The sequence below is a fragment of the Platalea leucorodia genome (genome assembly GCF_965183815.1).
Source record: "Platalea leucorodia genome assembly, chromosome: 5".
Lineage (NCBI taxonomy): Eukaryota > Metazoa > Chordata > Aves > Pelecaniformes > Threskiornithidae > Platalea > Platalea leucorodia.
The window spans coordinates 6122720-6144400 of record NC_138827.1 but is presented as its reverse complement, the minus strand read 5'-3'; the positions used below and the strand labels follow the sequence as shown (position 1 = coordinate 6144400).

The 21681-nt window shown below is 35.5% G+C and overlaps 1 protein-coding gene across 11 annotated transcripts in view; it reads left to right on the top strand.

The window, feature by feature from the left end:
- RBFOX1 (RNA binding fox-1 homolog 1) overlaps positions 1-21681 on the top strand; it is a gene marked incomplete at both ends in the record, with an annotated part of 1359850 nt that overhangs the window by 1307922 nt on the left and 30247 nt on the right. For 8 of the 11 annotated variants that reach the window (XM_082312185.1, XM_082312182.1, XM_082312184.1 and 5 more), the window contains 3 exons: positions 3060-3192; positions 12759-12798; positions 21216-21280. In XM_082312185.1, coding sequence (XP_082168311.1) covers positions 3060-3192; positions 12759-12798; positions 21216-21280 — 238 coding nt within the window. Of the gene's footprint in view, positions 1-3059; positions 3193-12758; positions 12799-17665; positions 17709-21215; positions 21281-21681 lie in introns of all 11 variants that reach the window. The other 3 variants (XM_082312183.1, XM_082312192.1, XM_082312188.1) reach the window with 1 other exon arrangement.

Below are 21681 nucleotides of genomic sequence, written 5' to 3'. Positions count from 1 at the left end.
TCCAAACTGCTCAAAGGTTGTCAGACTTCATTAATTTTTTGTCAAAAAATTTTAGGTCAGAGAAATGTCACTTAATCTTGGTAGTTTGAGAATGTCCCTAAAGACTGCAGTTTTTTAAAGCTAGCTACAGAATACCAACCTTCAGGTTTATCATTTAAGATATCTGCCATTTCAAATACCAGTTTTTCCTCTCAGCTCCATTTTCCGCCATTTGCTTAAGCTAGCTCTTCTCAGCACTGTTTTGTTGGGTTTTTTTTCCTTTTATTTATTTCCATGATTTTAAAAAAAGCACAAATTAACTCTCAAATTATTGGAGAAACTTAATTCTAGAAATGGACATCTAGTAGGTGGAAAGGAGTAATTTTTCTAATGCAGGCAAACTGCAGCTAAACTTTATTCTGATAACAAACATAATCATACTGGATTGGATTAGATTAGTTCTCCATCTAGTCCAATACCCTGTATTTGGAAAGGAGCAAAAGCTGCGTTGTAAAGGTTGTAAGACTGGAGCTAGTGTGTAGGTATATAGTTCTTTGAACATTCTGTCAGCTTTGTACAATTTGGAGTGTTTTTGTAAACCAGAGGTAATGGCTTTATACTGTTTCTCTGCAGGAAAACAGTTTGTTCATCCTTTTCAATCATATAAACTTTTACACTCTCAACATCCATAACATCCAGTAGCAGAAAGTTCCATGGCAGCTGAATCAGAGGTTGTGTGAAGAGCCACCCTTTCCCATATTTTCTCCATTATTCACGATTGTGGAGCTTTGTCATAGCTCCCACAGTCACTTTTTTTCCGTGCTGAAGAGTACTAGTCCACTTCATTGTTTCTTTTACAGAAGTAACAGATATGATAATAGTTATGATGATAAGTGACTGTTTAAAATGTATGTTGTGTGCATCACCTGATTTAAGCCAAGAGAGGAAGACTCCAGCATGGGGCATTCACAAATACATTCTCTAAGGGACAGAAGTGAACAATGACACCATGATGTCCAGCCCTCGCGTTTTTCTCATGTATTGCTAACTTCCATCTATGGAATTTTATTAGACCATTGCACCTTTTATTTATCTGTTACTATGGAGAGACAGTACACTCTATGAGAGGAACTACAGCACAACCTGTAGATCTTTTTATTATGTTTGCTTATATTTCCAGTCCGCTGAAAATTATCTTTTACATTTTCATACACACATTGTACTAATTTGTATGCAAGACTGTTTACTTGGAAAGGAAAAGGGCACAAATTACATGGTCTGAGCAGTAGGTCATGATTCTAGCACTGCTGTATTTATGCTGTGCAATATTCAATGTTGTTGCATATGCAAAAATACTTACAGCATCAGAATTTCCAAGTATATGAGATATATGTTCATTTTTCCCCCCTAAAAAATGCTTTCCACATCTGTTTCTTTAACCCTTCTTAAATGCAGTTGACTGCAAAGTTATCAACAGTATATTGAGTTTTATAAGTTCATCATTCTGATTTTGACACATATGCTTTTTACAGAAAGAGGAATAAAAATATGGTATTTGCACTTTTTAAAAGACCGTTTTAATTTAATTGTATTGCCATAAGGTTGTTTTATGTTGTATCACAGACATGTAAATCTTTGCAGAATTACTGTATAACCTTTTCGCCAGTGAGAAGGACTTAGCAAAGCCCAAAAGCCAGAGCAGTAAGGCAATAATGGAGAAGTCACCATAATTACAGTATTTTCCTTCATGCGTTCAGCCAGTGACGTCTACGAGTTGTGAATTTTTCATTTTCTTTTTCAAATTCAAGGAGCCTTTTAAAACTTAATGCTAAAACAAATGAAAGACAAATGTCAATTGAAATCAATTCGTATTTCAGACTTGAAAAACTTTTTTATACATTTTTAAAACTGTTTCATGCATCATTACTTGCATTTGCTTGCTTCTTATTAGGGCTTTGCTAAACAATATTTATTTCTTTTATCTCTTTATTTGCATACTGAAAAAAATTCAGCACAGTGAAGCACAACTGAAGTAACCTGAGTGCCAACAGAGCTGGATTTCATTTTCTCTGTCTCACTGATGAATTAATTCCAAAATTACCTGTTCTAACATTGGCCAGCAATATATGTACAAAGGAGAAATGAAGTCATGAAATATTGGTTAAAAAACTGGCAGGGAAAGTAAAGTGGAAAGTTTCTTCTTTATTTTTCAATTAAAAAGGTTATGAACAGAGAAGTTTTGCAGACATTTTACAGAAGAAAACGTCTTAGTAGTACTGTATTACTGTTCAATTTCTGATTAAGATATTTTAAGTCTCACATGGAATGATAATTAATGTTTACACTTAGTTGCAACGACAATATAAAAATGTCTAAATTAATATACTTTTTATACATCTAAATTGTTTCTATTGGGTCTGAATATTATCTGAATTCATATAAATATTTCCAAACTGTGCAACTCTTTCCTTTGAAGAAATAACGGATACTGCTATGAACATACTCCCCCAAAATCTGAGAAAACTCTTGCTCTGTCTTTCTTTGCCTTGGTACATAATTAATACACTGTTAATAATCAGCTTTTGAACAAAAGGGAAGCTCTGTTAGATTGGTAAAATCACTCGATAATTTAGATCACTGGAGGTCGCCTGGTCTAACATCTCATCTCTACTCGAAGCAGGGCTGACTTTTGAAGATAGATCCAATAATGTGATGGAAATGTCTCTGGCATTATGAATTTGAGCCTGAACTGGGTGACTTGGACCTCAAGAATCTCTTGTTAGCAGTGTTGGCTAAAGCAGTCAACATTATTTTTAATAGTGTCTTCTAAAAGAATCAGAGCCACCTATGATATTGCCATCTAAAGTCCCAGTTTGCTATGTCCTGCTTTCATACAAAGATTTTGTATAAAAAGATGAGGCCTCTGGTTAAAAGACTAATAATTTACTTATTTGGCAACTCCCTCATCCAGTTACAGGCAAGCTTTAATATAAGCACAAACATGCTGTTACATTACCCATGTTTTAAAACACTAGATTGATCTGAATATTTTACATTCATTCCTCTTTTTTTCTTCACAGTGCCAGGATTTCCCTACCCTGCTGCAACTGCAGCTGCTGCTTACAGAGGTGCACATCTAAGAGGCCGAGGTCGCACGGTGTATAACACGTTTCGTGCAGCAGCCCCCCCCCCTCCAATTCCAGCCTACGGCGGGTAAGGAGATCAGCCTCTTTTACCTGTTAGCATGAATCTGCAAAGGCTACAAACTATTTGTGACTGTGGTGCATGCTGATCGTGTCTCACCGCAGAAACCAACGCAGCATGCAACCAATCCCACTGCTGGAAGTGGTGCACCTTGCACGGAGTATTGAAAAATGACTGTAATTTGTACTGCCATGGTTGGTGGCCTTAAGCATTTCAGATGTCACATATTGTTATGTAAATATTCTTAGAAACTGAATGCTTTGGAACAGAGAAATTGTTTCAGCTAAAGATATATTTTTGATGATTGCAAACATCTGGCTATTAAGGAGGTTGGATCAAGTTAACTTCTTTTTCTTCAAATCATCCACTGAAAGTTGTCTCTGGACCTGAAGGCTTAGTGGTGTATTTTTTTTTTTTAATCTTATTGCAGTCTGTTTAGTTTTTCTAGGTGACGTCTTTACCACGATAGAAATTTGGGGTGCTTCTCTCAGTCATGTGTTTTTCAGTACATTTGCTTAAATAATGCCTTAAGATTTCACTGTCAGTGACCTACATTTACTAAAACCAAGCAGAAAACTAAGGAACAAAGGAGAGAAATTAATAGTAATAATTTCTCAAATCTCAATAATCTTCTGTTAATTCAGAAGATATACCTAAATTTTTTGAGGTATATTTTTGAAGGAAAGAAGGAAGAAACAAATTCTCCTTGTAGCTCTGGAAATGCTGACACAGAAAGGTTTTGTACGCTGCATATGATATTTAAAAGTCCTAACATTGTCCAAAGATTTTCAGCTATTAAGAAACTGGGAAGTTTGGAAAAACAGAAAACTTGGCAGATCCCAGGCCAGAATAGTATTTTGTCATAAAAATTTGTGGTAGATATGCCACTACCTCTCTGTAGAGCAACCAGTTCTTTCTGAGAAAGGGTCAGGAAGGGTTTGCAAAGTTTTGGATGAAGGTGATCTCTCTCTCGGCCCTCACTAAAGTCCCGTTCCATGGCTCACCTGCTCTCACTGTGGATATCCCCTTGTAAGGGAGCTTGCAGCACAAGATTGTGCTATGACCCTGTCCTCCTACTTCGTTATGGTAGAAGATGGGTGCCCTTCACTCGTTCCCTCAGTTTCTCATGAAGCCTTTGTTCTATTAAGCCAACAGGCATGTCTTTTTCTGGACGGGTTTGCAAATCGAGTCAGTCAGCCATTGAACTAAATTTTCAGGGATATTTAGGACAGGCACTTTGACCATTCCTTCACATTGGGCAGTTATCACTTCCGAGAAATAAGACATTGTGAAAATTAATATAAAAATGAGGCCACAGGATCAGGTTATTTTGTAAAAGTGTATTCTTTTTAAAGTGTTTTGTGTAGTTTAATAAGCAAAATAATATTAATTTAATAAGCAAAACAATACTTACCACTACTGGAGAAAGACATCATGGTTTTTGAAGATTGTCTGAGTTATCTTTGGACAAGGATGGTGTCCCACCAAAGTTATCCTACTGCTGCCCAGACTCTCCTTTAGAGTTAGTCCAGGTATTTGTAGGTGGCAATGATGGTAACAAGTTTAGAATGCCCTAAAAGAGATAGTTTCAATATGAAAGTCTCAGCCATGAAATGGGTACTGCATATGAAGAAAGTGGACTCTTTCCATCTCTAAGATGGAAAAGAAATTAAAAAGAAATTCTTAAATTTGAACATGGTGTACAATATGTAGCAAGATAACAACGTGGGTTATTACCAGTTTCATGATGTCATGAACATAATACCTTAGTTTAATACAAAGTCATGAGGTAATATAAGAAAATATATACCAGCTATGCATGATACAGTTTTTGAATTGGACAATTCTTCTTTTGTTATCATATGCAAAATGAATAAATACTTTCAGACAAGTAAGTAACTTAATTTTGCTTTAATTTAAGGGGCCACATGTGGGTGCTCTGTGTGTGCGTGTGTGTTATATAAATTTTTATAGTTTAGTTAGTACAGTGACTCAGCAGGACAAATTAAATTTCCAAGTGTAACACGTATATTCTCATGTAATTGTACTGCTTACTTTCAGCATCTTTAGGTAGTAAGTTAAATGTATAAGCGTTGTGAACTCCTGTTGTAAGTTAATACAGAAGTTTCGCACTGCAGTCAGGTTCAGCAGTGTTTCAGAAGTGGATTCCAAGAGGTCAGCTCTTACGTTCTGCTGCAGGATGTTTTGACAGTTAGGTTGGACAGATCTCACCTACTACCTTCATGACCTGTCTTTAAAGCTGACTTCAGAAGGAGGCATGCATTGCATCAGTAAGAAGTCACATCTTCTCATTGTTCTGATGACTTCCAGCTGTCTGAGATGAACCCGTAATCTAGGGCTCACCTTGCCAGTCAGTATGTTTTCTAACACAATTTGACTCTGCAAAATTTTTCAGTTAGTAAGCTTTGTCTCAATTTAGATAGGTCTTAGTTCAGATATTAGTCAGGTTCAATTTTCTCCATCCACCTATGCTTTATAATAAGGCACTGCTTTCTGATGCACAAAACAAATTTCCAACTTTTGCAATTCATGGATCAGTGCAGAAATAATACATACCTCTGTTGCACTGATCCACAGTTGGATTAACACAGCTTTATTCTGAAGTAATTTCTTTGGCCTAGTGTATTAGATCTTGTGCTAGTAACTTCACTGATACAATAGTACAATTTGGAATTTCTTTGCGATGCTTTGTTTTGTGCTCACCCATTATGTACTCTGACCTATCAAAGAAGCAAAAAGGAATTTTCATCAGAAAAAAATCCTTAATCAATGAGAATAAATTATAAGAATGTTGTTTTCAGTCACAGTGGGAGTAGGAGTCAAGGAAAATTACAGAGATAATAAAGAGATCACAGGGAATGAATCAACTTACAGAAGGAAGCAAACAACTTGGAACATCATTTGTTGATAAGAAAAATGGAAAAAGCTTTGAATGCTATTTCGCAATTCATTTAGTAGCAATTTCTCATTTTTCACTCAAGGAACGAGCCCAGCCTTAGAGCCAAGCAAACAGTTTCATACTAAAATATTTTCAATCATTAAAAAAAAAAAAAGAAGATATTTATTTTGTATAATGACAGATATAACTTTGATTATAAATATACATTAAATTCCAGCAATGTTTATTTAGAAAAATATTACTTTTCTTTTTAAAAAAGAACCCACATGTAAGTTTAAAATATAAAGCTGAAGTTTGAAATGAACTTTTTAATTTTCTTTTATTTCATTAACCTTAGAAAGCTTATAACTGAAATAAAATATAATACTTGATCTGAAATTATCTTCTTCACACTTTCTTGTTTCTGTGACAAAGTTTTGAACTGAAACTGAATCATTTTGCTTTAAATCTGGAAATCAACTGTAGAGCTAAGAACATGTATTTCTTAGACTAGTCTGACATGCTGCTTACTAGTGTTTATCTCAGCAGCAGTCTCAGGATTCTCTGCTCTATAACAAAAGCTGCCTTTCTATTCAGTCTCCCTTGAATCTGTAGTTGTTCTTGTTCACTGGTGTCCTGCCCGTGACCTTTTCTTAGAAACTGTTTATCAAGAAAGTTAAGAAATGGCAATGCATCCCAGGCTGTAAGGAAATCTAGAAGATCTTGTGGTCATTAGGCAAAACAAGTTAGCGTGATTCATACGGAAAGCTCTCTTCTGCTGTGCCTCACAGTTGCTGGAAATAGCAAATACGGCACACTTTGCTAGGTCTGAGGAAAATTGAATATAGCTTTATTTAAGGCCATTGTTTTCTTATAAATCAAAGAACAACACACATGCTTTAAAAGGTGTCATTTAAAAATTAAATCAGTGTTCATGAGATATGTAGCACTACGTAAATAATTAATGGAGCCTTTTCTTGTGAGCGAGGCGTTACACTAATTCCTTGAGATAGTATCTTGTTTACTAGCTCATGGAAAATACTTCATTTTTGGCATCTGTGGCATCATTTCTAATGCCTTGAAATACTACAATGTGCAGCTTACTCATAACTTTGTATGTATAATTCATTTATGTACCATAAAAACCTACTGAAACTGAAATGAGGGAGTAAAACTTCATTTGTGTGAGAAAACTGAACACTGAAATTTAAAGCATTTGGAGATGTACATTGCATGGAGAGCTTAGCTTCAACACTATGCTATAGGAGGAAGAGAAGCAAGAGATGGTCGTGTTGTGTATGGCATGAGCGGTGCACGGAGATCAGAGCCTGTTGGTATGGGAGGAGGTAGCTGTGGAGCTATGAGCTATTGCCTGCTTATCTCAGGGGGCTCTCCGGGAACTTCACAGCAAGATTGGTAACTTGGTTGAGGAGCAAAGCAGTTACTATTTTAAGCTGACTAAATTCCTTTCATACCTTCTTTCTTGGGACAGCTTCCATGTGGGAGGATTTGAGCTTGCTATTTCTTTGACCTTTCTTGCAGGCTTCTCTCTGGGTACTAGATAGCGTTATGTACAAAATAATTTTTAAATGATAAAAAAAAAGACATAAGTGTAAAAACCAGTGTCTTCTTGGCTTGACCTGTGTCTTTCTAGGATAGTCTATTTTATTGACAAAGTGCCTACTAATGGTGTAAGAAACATCCTAATAAAGCAGAAGCTGCTAGTAAAGGTACTCTTGTGACAGATTTTGGATGGAGTTGGCAGTACTTACATTGCTGAAAGAAAGGACAAAGAAGCAGTTTTTGTTCTCTTTGGCAAACTATCGAAAGGTGGACATCTGATTTTGATACCTGCAATTGCTTTTGAACTCTGCAGCAACTAGCAGCTCATCATTCTCGAAAATCATATGCCAAATAGTAAAACATCATGAGTATGATGCTCCATCTTTACACTGCTGCCAAGAAAAGCCCGTGTCCCTGTATATCTGGTAGTATAGCAGATACTAGTAGTAGACAGCAGTATTAGTAAAACTAATGAGAAGCCCTTCTATTCCAGCACCATTTGCCTCAAGTTCTTCACAGGTTTAGGTTCCCCTCCACTCCTTCCAGTTCTGATGAAGCTAACAGAGAATTAGCTTTCAGTTCATGTCTCCACTTCTGGTGTCTTTCCTGGGAAAACAGGGGATAGCAGTATGCTTTTTTCTCTTTGAAAAGAAGAATAAAAAATCCCCAACCCTAAATAAAATTGTGAAGTTGGAGAGGGTGGGGGAGAAGTAACAGAGACTATTCAGAAACTGTTCCTCTTTGTTAAAATTATTGTTTTCAAGTGCCATACTCTAACTGATTCAAAATGAAAAAGAAGCTTTATTTTCCAACACCTTATTCTGAATTTAAGAAAGAAAGTTAATTAATATAAGCTACTACATCTACTACAGTGATTATGATTTTTTCCAGTACATTTTTTGGGGCTCACAGAAACTTCCTCTTACTCTGGACTCTGTGCTTTGTGTATATGTACAATTGTTAGAACAAAAAAAGTGTTTTGCCAGTGCAGAGTGATTTATGTCTTCCAGCTTTGTTCTCTGCAGCAATGCCCTCAATTAATTTTCCACAGCAGATAATATAACTTGTTCATGGCAGAGGATGTTGAAACTGGGAAGACAAGAACCTGGAATTAGAGAACATTCTAAAAAGTTGAAACAGCCTCACAGAAGAGTTTCAGTTCTATATTTACAACAGTAAAAGTTGTGTTACTAGAGTGTTGAAAGGTGTTACTTTAATTCTCAGTCTTTTCTTTATTTTAAATAAGGTTGTAATTACACCTCTTCTATTATTTGTTTCATGAAGGCTTCAGAGAAAAGGTTTTGTATAAAAGGTACACTGTGATTTCCAAGACCAAAAACTGGAAAATATGTGTAAGACAGTGAAGGCGACCCCACTGGCAATGAGAAAACAGAGAACTTTTGTTCAAGTGCTTTCTCTTAGTTGTGATGGAGGGGAAATAGCAAACCATAACCATGATCCCTGTTGCAATGAATGAAATCATGATTGTAATGCCCATTTGTTACACTGAATCAATCACTCCATGCACTTAATCTGCCTTAGGTTATTTATGTTAACTTGTGCAGATTGTGTGTATGGCTGAGGGCCACATATACTCAGCTGCTACAAAGTTATTGAACTAAGGTTTGTGCAGTCAAGAACTGTTGTCTTATGTCATTGATAGATTATTCAGCCCAATCCTTCTGAAAGATAAGGATAGAAAAATGATAATGAAGACAGATGTAGTCCTCCCAGGATATTATAAAGGTGGAATCTAAGCTAGTAAAGAGTTTGTCTTAATATATTTACAAAAAATGGTTGTAAGTCACAGAGACTAAAATAAAGCAGTTAAAACCATGCAAAGCAGATGTATAATAGTTGGTGAGAAAGTAGTTTCATATTTATAGAAAAATAATTTCAGGAAATGATTGCCACATATGATGTTATTTAGATGCACATTTTCTTATTAAATCAAGATTTCTCTCTTCTCTGAGTTTTCCTTAGCACTATCATAAAATACAACTGAATAAATCCCCCAAATTTGTTGTTCTTATTTTAATGCCTCCAGGTAGTACATTAACATATCATCCATTCCTGGGTGAAGTAATTCAGATTTCAATAATGTGGCTCTTTCCAGACCCTGTGTTGGTGTACAAGGAACTCAACATTTATCTGTCTGCCAAGACAATTTTTTGGATTTAAAGTGTAAAAGGAGCTGTGGTGAGATGGGTCCCTGTGTGATACATTCAGTCTCTTACCATGCTTGAGACTTATCTGTTTTCTGCCTACAGCTTCAGAGAGAGAAAAGGGGATGATAAGCCAAGCAAATTACCCTTTGGAAAATTATATACTGAAGGAAAGAAAAGCACAAGAGCAAAACGTAGCTCTTGGTGTTTTATACTTTGTCCTTCTGATGAAGGGTGCTCTTAGAAAATACATTTGACTCTACTAGTAAGATTCAGTCAAAGGGGTCAACAAATGACAAGGATAGTGAATAGAGAAAATATCCACTGAAAATCTATGAAAATATGAAGAATTACTTTTCTTCAAATGTCAAAAGAAGCAGAAAGTTTTATATTTAACACCACTATCATACTACAAGACCATATGGAGGAAATAAGATAAAATCAGCTGATATCTTTCCATAGTCCATGTTCTGCTTGGGAATGTTACACTCATTTGCCTGATTCTGTCACTTCATCTTAACACTAACGATGTTTAATGACAGAGTCATGCATTCATGTCTCATTTTAGTGTTGGGTACTTCCTTGGGTATAATATTTTTCAAGCAGTCGCATATTTAGAATGCAAAATAAGTTTCTGTTGTACATGACCGAGCGTTATATGTAAAAGGAAGGCCTAGGTGAATGAAGTAACCTATCCAAGATTACAACCACCTGCACTTGGGAATTCAAAATGAATCAGCCCCTATTCATCTTGTGACACCTTCACTGGATATCCACAGATCACCAAGAGGCGGAAGAAAAAAGGTCCCCTTTCTGACATACACTCTCTCAAAAGCATTATTTTCTGAATAGCAATGTTTAATAATAATTGAAAGTAGTATGTTTTAATGTACCGTGATGGGTTGACCTTGGCTGGCTGCCAGACCCTCACCCAGCTGCACTCTCATTCCCCTTCCTCAGGAGTATAAGGGGAGAAAGTAAGATGGAAAAGCTCTTGGGTTAGATAAAGACAGGGAGATTGCTTACCAATTACCATCATGGACAAAACAGACTTGACTTGAAAATGAATTCAATTTATTGCCTATTAAAATGCAGTTGGATGGTTAGAAACTAAGACAGAACCTAAACCACCTTCCCCCTCTTCCCACCCCTTCTTCCCAGGTTCAACTTCACTCCTTCATTCCCAACTCCTCCACCTCCTCCCAGCATGAGTGGCGCAGGGATGTGAGCAACTGGGGGTTGTGGTTGTGGGGCCTCTATCTTCAGTAAACTTTGTATCATTTGTATATGATCTCATAAAACTCCTTCCATGTTGTTCACAATTGTCTATTTCTACTTCAGTCATGCGGAATGTTTTATTTCTTACATGCAAACAGGTATAAGAAAAACATGTAACATTTTAAAATAATCAGAATATCAAAACCAAATGAAAGTACGCTACAATGTAAATAGAAAGCTCTCTGAATGCTACCAATGTAGACGAGGTTTGGCATATTTTGCTCTGCTGACATAATAAATGGAAAAATACATGAGTAAAGGTCTGACCTTACTGAAGCAAATGGCAGACACTGTGATTTAAGTGGAGCCGAGTTTTCACACATTATTATTCCACAGCAAACTTTTATCATCAATGTGGTTTATGTGCATGTATGCATATTTATGATTTTCTCAAGTGATCCTGACTTAGACACGTACCAGCTCAGCCCTGTGGGTTTTGGTCATTGGCCTCAATAGATCAGTTATATTTCTGACATGAAAATTCTTGTTGGAATTGCAAAACAGCTTAGGCTAGAAACATGGTAATAACTATTATGCCCAGATAATAGTATTCCCAAATTGAAAATATTATTGCAAAAAACCTATTGTGTGCTCTCATATTTAGCTCTTGAAACAGCTTGGGTTGATTCTGATACTGGAAATACCCATTTTAAGTTGCAGAACTGCCAAATGAATGTAAAATTGCAGGACTTGTGTAATGTGGGTAATTGGTAGGTCACTGTTGTGTAGTTCCAGTTTTATTTAGTGTCATCATTTAAACCATCTTTGTCATACTATGCCATTTATCCTGAAGGGTTTAGAATCTAAAAATTGAACTATTTACAGTGACAATTTGTCTTAGCTGAAATGCAGCTGTCTCTGGGTAAACTGTTAACAGCAATATAACAGTACTACATTTTTTCAGATAAGTAGTAATGTATCCAACCAAAACTACAGGGGAATTCAGAACCATGGGCATATTCACCAAAGTTGTAAAATGATAAAGCGAGGAAGGTTAATACTTTTTTAATAAGAATAACTCCGTGACATTCTTAACAGACCAGTTGTCGCTATCGGAAATGTGTATCAAGCCAACAATGCAGTACCTATGAATACTCTCATCTGTGTGTATGTTGAGGTATTGAGATTTGACCCAATGGGTAGAATACCACCAGTATAATTATTTCACACATTCCTCTCACCATATAAACTTATGCTTTGTTTTGTTTTCCATCTAAGTAATGACAACTACCACTTTGTTTCAGAGCGCTGACATAATTGCAGGACAAGAAAGTAGTAGTTTAAGAGAAAGCATTTTGTTAATGTATTAAAACTGATTGTAGGATTGGCCCACTGAAAATTTTTATAGAAAAAACGCTGCCAATATGTGGTTGCTTAAAAAAAAAGAAGAAAAAAAAAACCCACCAAACCTTATCAAAAGTATTTTCCAATCCTGCCATGCTTTGCCTCTCTTTGACTAGGCATTTGGCATACTTTATAATTGTTGTATTCGGTACAGTTTCACTTCTGATAATTACTACCAACCTCCTTAACCAATGTGAAGAGTGCCTTCCTTCCCCCTTCCCTCTGTTCTTGTGACAAGACTAACCTCAGCTGTGCAGGGGTTGGTGGCATTTGCATGTGGAAATGCACTAATATGGATGTTTTTCTTTGTGTGTGCATCCTTGCAGTGTTGTATACCAGGATGGATTTTATGGTGCAGACATTTATGTAAGTATTCATTGATGTGCATGCTGTCCTTGTACATTACCAGAGTCATTCTTTTTACAAGTTTGCTGCCTAGCTTGACTCTGTTTTGTCTATTTACCATCCCTTGCCTGTCAGAAAGAATTGAGAAGAATATCTCTCACATTGGAAGACCTTTCTGTTCATTACATCTATCATTGTTCAGTGGAGCTGAATTAACTCTTCAATCAAATGCTGAATGAATGCAAAAAGATGTGAAAAATGTGTGTGCGTGTGTAGAGGGGCATCTCCCTTCAAAACTGAAGTTCAAATTAAAAATAAAAATAAAGCAGAAATGATCTTCTGCAAATCCCCAAAAGCTCTTTTTAAACATCGAGGCAAGCTGAGAATTATTAATACCTGAAGTATGCAAATACTTTATGGAGAGATATAGATTTCCCAAATCCAGGCAAAATTGGGTATACATAAGTGCCATGGTGATAGTAGAGCTTAATTACATAGTAAGTTTAAGATATGGTTATGTATTGTCTGTAATCTGTGTAGACTTCCATCTGCTCTTTTGAAGTCCACTTATTTCAATTTAAATGAAACGGGTAGAGACTGCTCATGATGTAAGAAGTGGTTATATCTGTTAGTAAGGATCTATAGCCCTGGATCCATCATTACCTACTTCACTTCATTGGTCACCAATTTCCTTTTAAATAATATTTTTTAAAGTTTCTTACCCATACTGAAGTTTTTACCTTGAATGTATACAAAGAGGCTACTTATGTCTGAGTATGCAAGAGGTTTCAGGTGGTTGAGGATGAATTTCACTCTTCTAAAATATTTAATTCTTATACCCTATGTTCACAGGCTTTTTTTTAAAATGTGTAGATGTAAAGTGTGTTACTGATACTCCAGTAATCTTTCTACATTTGTTATTGTTTTGATAAAGCAATCTGGTCCTAAGTGACATGTATCATCTTTATTTCACAGACAACTTTCTCTAACCTACTTGTACTTCTGTTGTACTGTCTCTGTTGAGATACAAAGAGATGAATGAGTTGAAATTGGTATGAATATTAAAAATTCAATAGGTAGTGCTAGAAAACATTCCTTGTATTCATTATCAGCAATATTTTAGAACTATTTCCACAGGAACAGATTTTTTTTAATAAGTTTTAGGTAAAGAAGGAAAACAATTTGAATTTATGGATGAAGTAGGTTCTTTTTTTCTGATAGGAGTAAAAAGAGACTAATACTTATCTGAAAATTAATTTGTGTAGTTTAAAAAGATATTTAACATAAATTAGCATTGGTTAAAATTCTCTCCCTATGTACTTATGTACTTAGTGATGTTATCAGTAACATTGTTTACAACACATGAGAATCACCCATTTGCCAAAGGCTTACTCAAGTGTAGTATGCTGCTTTAATCTCACCTAAACACGTTGCTGCTGAATTTTTGAGCTATATAGGATACATGGTACAGTGTGGAATTTCTTCAAGTGTGGTTTCCAATTTTCATATTTCTTCAAACTGTCAAAAGAATGTGACATCCATTTTGCACAGTTTACCAACCCGAAAATGTGAAGGCAACAAGACATCTTTCTCAGGGTTGCTTAATGTGAGAGTATAGGTGGGAACTAAATGTTAATGTAACAGTTCGTAGTTTTGGAACCCACTGGTGCTGAAAAACAGGAATATCTCTTTTGGTGATTGACAATATTATTTTTAGGTGCCCTCGCATCCTCTCACAGACTTTCACATTTTGTTTCCAAATGGAAAGTGATTTCAATGAGGAAGATAAAAAAGAAATTACTAATTCTGGTATAGCCTCAGTTTTGTTGTCTGGAATAGTCATGTGCATTAGAAAAAGGAATAACTATACTGGTACATTGGTTTTCACTCAGTTGCAGCCCTGTATTTCTGATTGCATTTCTTAGTTCTCTTAATGCAGCAGAATGTTTACCTTTACAGCAGTTGACAGAATTAAAACACTCTTCTGGAAATTTGTTTAGTTTTTTTAATAATGTACAAAGCTTCTTATTTTATAATTCATTTTTCTTCACATTTGTTCTTTCTTGCATATAAAACATTTTGCAGGGAAGGGATAGAGAGATAGAGAACTGGCATAAATCAAAAGAAACCTTACAATTCACAGTGTATTCATTCTTAGTGTATTAGTTTGCAGAGGACCAAGTTATTTATTAAATCCGAATTGATTATGACATAGTTCTACTCAGCTTTTCATTTTCAGTGCAGAGCTGAAGCTTTGTGAAAGAACAAATGCTTTGTGGGGAAAAAAGGAGAAAAAAAATTTAAACAATATAGGTTTTAATAGTAGAGTGGAGAGAAAGGAACCTTAAAAATACCACAGAAAGCAAAACAAAAGGAATACAGTACTGAAAAGCCAGACCAAAAATATGCATTATCAAGCATATGAAAGCCTGTTTCATTCTGGTATGATTACACTGAGTACCAACAGTAATATGGACCATGCCAATCTTTTCATAACTAGCTATCAATATAGCCCTTGATGGCTAGATTTTGTGGAAAGGAAGGAGGGAAGACATAAAAAGATAGTGGTTGGATGAAAACTGCAGGGTGAACCAAGAGCAGCAAATAGCCAGAGTTGCTTAATACTAACCAGAGGAATAGGAGTATAAAAATAAGTAGAAAGTAGAGTCTAAAATGAAAAATCAACATCCATGATTCTAGATGTAATATAATATATTCTATATTTCATATAGTTCTATAGGAAATGTAATAATGCCTCTGAAATAGCTGAGCTATTGAATTCCTTTTTAAATGTGCCTTTGAGTAGGAAAAATAAAGGAGATGATTAGGAAGTAAGGAAGACCTTTTAAAATTAAGTATTGATTCACTAAGAGAAAAAGTCATTAAAAGAGAATTAAGGTTGCCTGCCAGCAAATATAGAAGTTCCTAGATGAAGATTGACACTTGTGAAAATAAGAAAATACACTCCACAAGATGAAGCAAAAATAGTAATAGACACAGAAATATGCAGTTAGAATAATAGCTGTACACTATTGCTCTGCTTTATCTTAAATCTGTTATTTTTTTTTTTTACCATTGTCATAAAGAATGTTTTCAGAACATGTCAGTCTTCAATCCACACCTGAAATGTGGGAAGGCTAAGAAATATGAGAAACTTCCAAACTCTGTCATCACCAGCTTCAGAAGCCCTTTGGTAATACAGTTTCACCATGGACATCAGTCAGTCTTATTGTTCACAGCAAGATTTTCTAACCTGTTCTCAGGATTCTGAACCTGTCATACTGCAACTGATGAGAGTCCACGGCAATGTATAAGTACATAGGTTTGAGATTTTTTTCTGAGCTGCTGATCAAGAATAAGGCATACTTTGTGATCAGGGGTATGGAACAAGGTTATCAATAGCTACTGCCATCTCCCTTAGCTCAGAAGTAGGATGGTATTGAGGATGGAGCACATATTTATTTCCCAAGGAAAAGGCAGATATAATTATCTAAGCAACGTTCCCTTGATATTAGGCAGAAGTCCATCAATGCAATCAGATATCCTGAAAGGCACTGTTCTAGTGTGAAAAGTAAGGATATGCAGTTAGCACTGAAGTCTTTCTTTTAAGAACCAAAGACTTTTGTGTTTTGTAAGTGTAGGGATGTGCCATTTCCTGTGACTCACAGAAACAGAATGAGAAGTGGAGAAATGATGTTTCCAAGGGCAAAAGAGTCCCCAGGGAGCAGTGGGTTGTTCCTCCTAGAGCTCGATGTGCTGGAACACTCCATGATACCTTTTTAAAAGTTTTGAGATCTACCGATGAAATCTCTTTTCATCTCTCTGGTCTTTATTTGCGATATAAACACTACATTCAAAAAAATGTTTGATCACTCCTGGTGATTGTATTTGTTTGGAATTAATACAGGTGGGGTCAGTTTGGATGTATTACCAAGGGTTTCTCTGAGGCAACAGATACCTTTGGGAGCACAGTATAGAAATAAGATGAACCTTTCACATAAGCCTGTTCCAGATGTTGAGCCTGCACAAAGAGGCAGTGGATATTTTATTTTAATTCTCCTAGTCATAGTTTTACTCCGTGAGCAGAACAAATACTGTTTAAACCTCAGTATCACATGAGTAGAAGAAGAAATTACTATATTCTACAGGGCTGGGTATAATTCATGCCATTTTTTAATCCCATTTCTCTAATTTTAGCTAATAGGGCAGATATAATTCTCAATACTAGAGAAGGTTTTGAATCTTGATTAATTTATGTTCACAAAATACTTTGAGATCATTGAGTGAAAGGAGGTATAGGAAGTAAAAATTGAGGAAAAGTAATTATCAACATTCACATAGAATATTAAATAGCTTAGTAATGGGAAAAACTAACAAAAAAAATACTGATCATTTAGAGTCACTTAGTTTATCTGTATCTACAATTAACACTGTCAGTACATCTGAGATCAAGATAAAAACTAATATAGGTATTTTAGGAGGAGGTACACACGTATACATGGTTTTGTAACCTGTAGATGTGCGTTTGTATAACTCATTTTTGTGGAAATTATTCTTACTCCAGATATACATATTTTATTTAAAAATTCAGATGCATTTGATTTTCCGTTCATTTCCATTTTATCATATCTTATCTAAAATTTTTGCGATTTCTTTCTAAAATTGATCAAGATTTCTCTGTAACAGTTGGTTACTGATCTTCCACAGATCCCACTGCTCTTTTTCAATTTGCCTGAGCCACAGAGATGTATAAAACATTGAAAGGAAAATTGTAATGAATGGCTTAGGGCAATTTGTCTAAATTCCTTCCTTACATGTTTCTTTCCATCCTTCTTTCCATCCTTCTTACCTTACTCATTCAAATCATTACATTTCTGTTTCTTTATAGAGCAGTATTGCAAGAGCCTGTGTATGGCAATAATTTACCACAGGTATGACATGCTGACTGATGGAAAAAACTCATTATGCTGAATGTAGACTCTTGTAACATCATACTAATACTCAAATCATTATGTGAGAAAATGGATTCTGTGTGTATAATTGATAAGAATAGGCTACCAGTTGCATTTTATTTTCCAAATTCTATCACAAAATCACAGATATTCTTCATATCCCATGAAATACAACAGTTACTGTTGTGAGTGTCCCGTTCAGTATTTTATGCCAGTGAGATTTATCTCTATATTTGGACTGCGAGTATATTGACTCTATATCTAATTTTTTAAGACAACTTAAGCTGCTGTAACATCGTGTTGTCATTCCTTTGGAAGCAGCAAATATGGGAGCACAGATAAGGCAGTAAACATTTTTAAATTATTTTGGCTGAATTTATTATTATTTCAGCTGAATTTTCAGAATAATAATTTAAAGCATAACAGTCAGGTACTTTCTGTTTGAATGTACTTAGTGTGGAGGAAAAAAACCCACACTCCTAAAAGATTTCGAAAACACAGGAACTGAAAATTGTTATTTATTATTATGTAATTATTAAATAATTTTGTTCTAAATATTTTACAATATAGTCTAAGTCATGACATTAATATATTACTCAAGAGATGTATATGTGTTGAATAGTACTAATGTATTCTTCATCTAAGATACCAGCCAAGTTCAAAACTAGAGAAAAATTGTAAAGAATTGTCACACAAGTTTAGAGTTCAGGGTTTTGAATCAGATTCCCATCCTGATTCCCAATATAAAGCGTACCTTCAAGTATTTTGTTGTTGTAATGATAAATCAGCTGAAGTCATTGAAGTAAAACAATAAGAAAACTTAGTACCCCACCAAAACTGCAGAACACAAACCCCATAAAAATAATTTGCTTAAGAATGTTTTTATGTGTATTTATATGATAGCTTATGTTAAAAATATGAAATCGTGACATGGGCTGGTAGGGAGTTACGATTTTTCTGATAAGCCAATGTGTCCTCCATTTTAGATCTCCAAAGAACTCAGGCAAATTCAATAACTTTGATATCTCTTTATTTTTATAGCTTTAGACTCAGTCTTTCCAGGACTCTTACAAATTTCATACTGATTGTTGAATCCAAAGCATCTTAATAACGTTCAGAGTTGAGCTTCATTGTTCGGCAGCAATTCTTTGATGAAAGCAAATCAAAATGTAAGCATAAAAGGAATGTAACTCTTATATTTAGGGAGCAAGAAAGGGTCCATCTTCACAGACTGACCAATTTTTAGTGATAGTTAAAGAAAGGAAAGAAAACAGTCCTCACAGAGCCTACCATCTGCAGATTTAAGACCAGCCAGTATGTGAACAGCCTGTCTCATTTTTGTCTGATTAGGAACATTGAAACATTGATACTTCTCATGGTGGCCCATTCTCGATTCTGCACCGCGGTGGGAGTCATTATGTGCATAGTTGGATTGAACTGAAGCGGCTCTCACATTTAAATAAGGAGTTTTAGAAATGGACCACAGGACAAGCAAAGGAGTCGTACATGTGGCGAACAGAATCATGTCATACTGCAGAATGACTTGCAGTCTGCCACACATTTCCAGGGACTGGATCATGGAAACAAGCTTAATATCTTCTTTTTACTTTTACCATGTGTACTCCCTCATATAAGCACTGAGAGGAAAAAAAAAAAAAAAAAAAAGAAGAAAAGAAAAATAAAAAGGAAAATAAAAAAACCCAGATGCTATATTTAGCACTCAAAAACCAGGAGGGGAGAATGGATAAATTTGTATAATCTCTCACCTTTCTCCTTGTAGCAGAAGCCAGACCAAGTGTGCAGCTTGTATTATCATCTCTCAGCCTCACTGTTTACTGGCTCAGTTTGCACTTGGTGACATTATTTGACATCTGATTGCCTGTATGCACATACCTGCAAGCAATATGTGCCTATTATACATTTTTGACAGTAATAGCCTTCTATTGGTTTATAAAAATCAAATGATCTGAAATGAGAAAGTATTTCGTCTCAATGCTTCTGTGCTTGCACAGAGAAGCAGCTTGCTGCAAAAGAGACAGCATAGATAGTATTATGAAAGCATCTGCCTTATTCCCGTGGTTGTGTGACACAATTGCTGCTGGCAGGGAGCTGACCAGGAGCGGGGAGGTAAATGTACTATTCTCTGTGTGAGCACTTGAAAAAGTCAGAAAGAATATTCCTCAAGTAAGTTGACAATTCAAAGCCTGGAGTTTCTAATGAGCTGTCAGTATATGTAAAACATATGTTTATTCTTAGGGTGATGTGTTATCAGCTGAACGACTGATTTCCAAAACCAACCTGCTTCAAATCTTCAAACCAAAAAAGGCTTACACCTGTTAGGGATGAAAGCGATTCCACCAAGCAAAATAGTAGAAGGGGAAATGGCTTGTGAAAGTAGTTGAAATTGCTTTTCTGAAAAGAGTGAATTTTTATTTTGTAAAATCAAAATAGAAAACCCACAAAAGTTCCTGCAGTAAAAATGTAATACTGTTACAGTTCAGGTTGACACATCGTAGCCTATTCTTCATGCTTCAGCTTAATATCTTGTGTGAATGCAGCCTTCCAAAAAAAAAAAAAAGAAAAAAAATCAGTCCATTAAAGCAAACACTTTAGCAAAATAGTGAATTTTATTCAAAGCTGAGTGATCTGGTACTTTCTTAGTCAACTCTTTGTTAAGGTGGGGGAAGGTGGGAAAGGAAATACAAAAGTCCCCTGTCCCCAGAGGATTATGGGGTGGTGAATTCTAATTGGGACGTAAATCATGTTTGTGTTATCTGTGGAGACTGGCCTCTGTTTGTTAATTGGCATGCTGAGATCATTTTGAAATGGTTGATATAACACCGCGGTCCATTGAACAGGAAGCTCTGCTGTTTTCACAGTTTGATAATCAATGCATCACTGCACACAGTTCCTTTCAAATGTGTGTTTGTTTGTCCTGTTTGCTTAATTGAACAGCTGCAATTACTGTTACATACAACTGAATGTTAATTCATGGAAGAAGAGAATTTTGCTTCTTCATTATAATTTTCTGTAGAAATTGGAAACCTATGTAACAGTAAGTGTTAATTGAGTGCACAAATTCATAGGTTTAATCAACCAGACGTGATAAATCATATTTTGTACAAAAAAGAATTGATTATTAGCTGACTTCTTCTTTTAAGTTCAGCATCGCTTTATTAATATGCATACACCTCATTCATAAGAACAATTGCTACTTGAAAACTTGTGGAAGAATACAGTATCGTCTGGTAAAAAAACTTACATTGATGAATACAGTTCATTGCTTTCTCCTGATCTCTGGGACAAATCTTAACAAGTATAAGTTTGTGGCGATAAACTTTGCTTAATGATTCACTGAAATATTTCCTATGTATTTAGCCCCTTATCTGAACTTACAGCATGACAATATTCTTTCAGTTGTTGCTAAATTTTGCAAAACGTTAAGGTGCTGTAGCAATCCAGTTAGAGCGTGAGTTTGTGTTTCAGGGTGGTTATGCTGCCTACCGGTATGCCCAGCCTGCCACTGCCACTGCAGCTGCCTACAGTGACAGGTAAGACCTTATTTACTGCTAATAAATATTTGAGCAGTGGAAGTTGAAGATGATTCTATAAATTTGCCTTGTTGAAGTCTCATAACTGTCTTGTTGCTCTGCAGATAATTGTGATATCTAAAGCAGGCTGTTTTATTATAATCCATGAATAGCCATAAATTGAGAGATTTTAGGCCTTAATTGAGAATCAGGCATGAGATGTGCACATTCCCAAGCTGTAGATCACCCAGTTAATGTCTGTGACCCTTGTACAATGTAGATAAATATATGTACAGCTTCATGATGGTCTGCTACTAAAGATCATTATTCGTCTTAAGAGTATTATTTCAGTTGATTTAGAACCTGAACCTATTGAGTGCCCTCAATTCTCATTGACATTGTTTTAGTCAGTGGAAATTGAA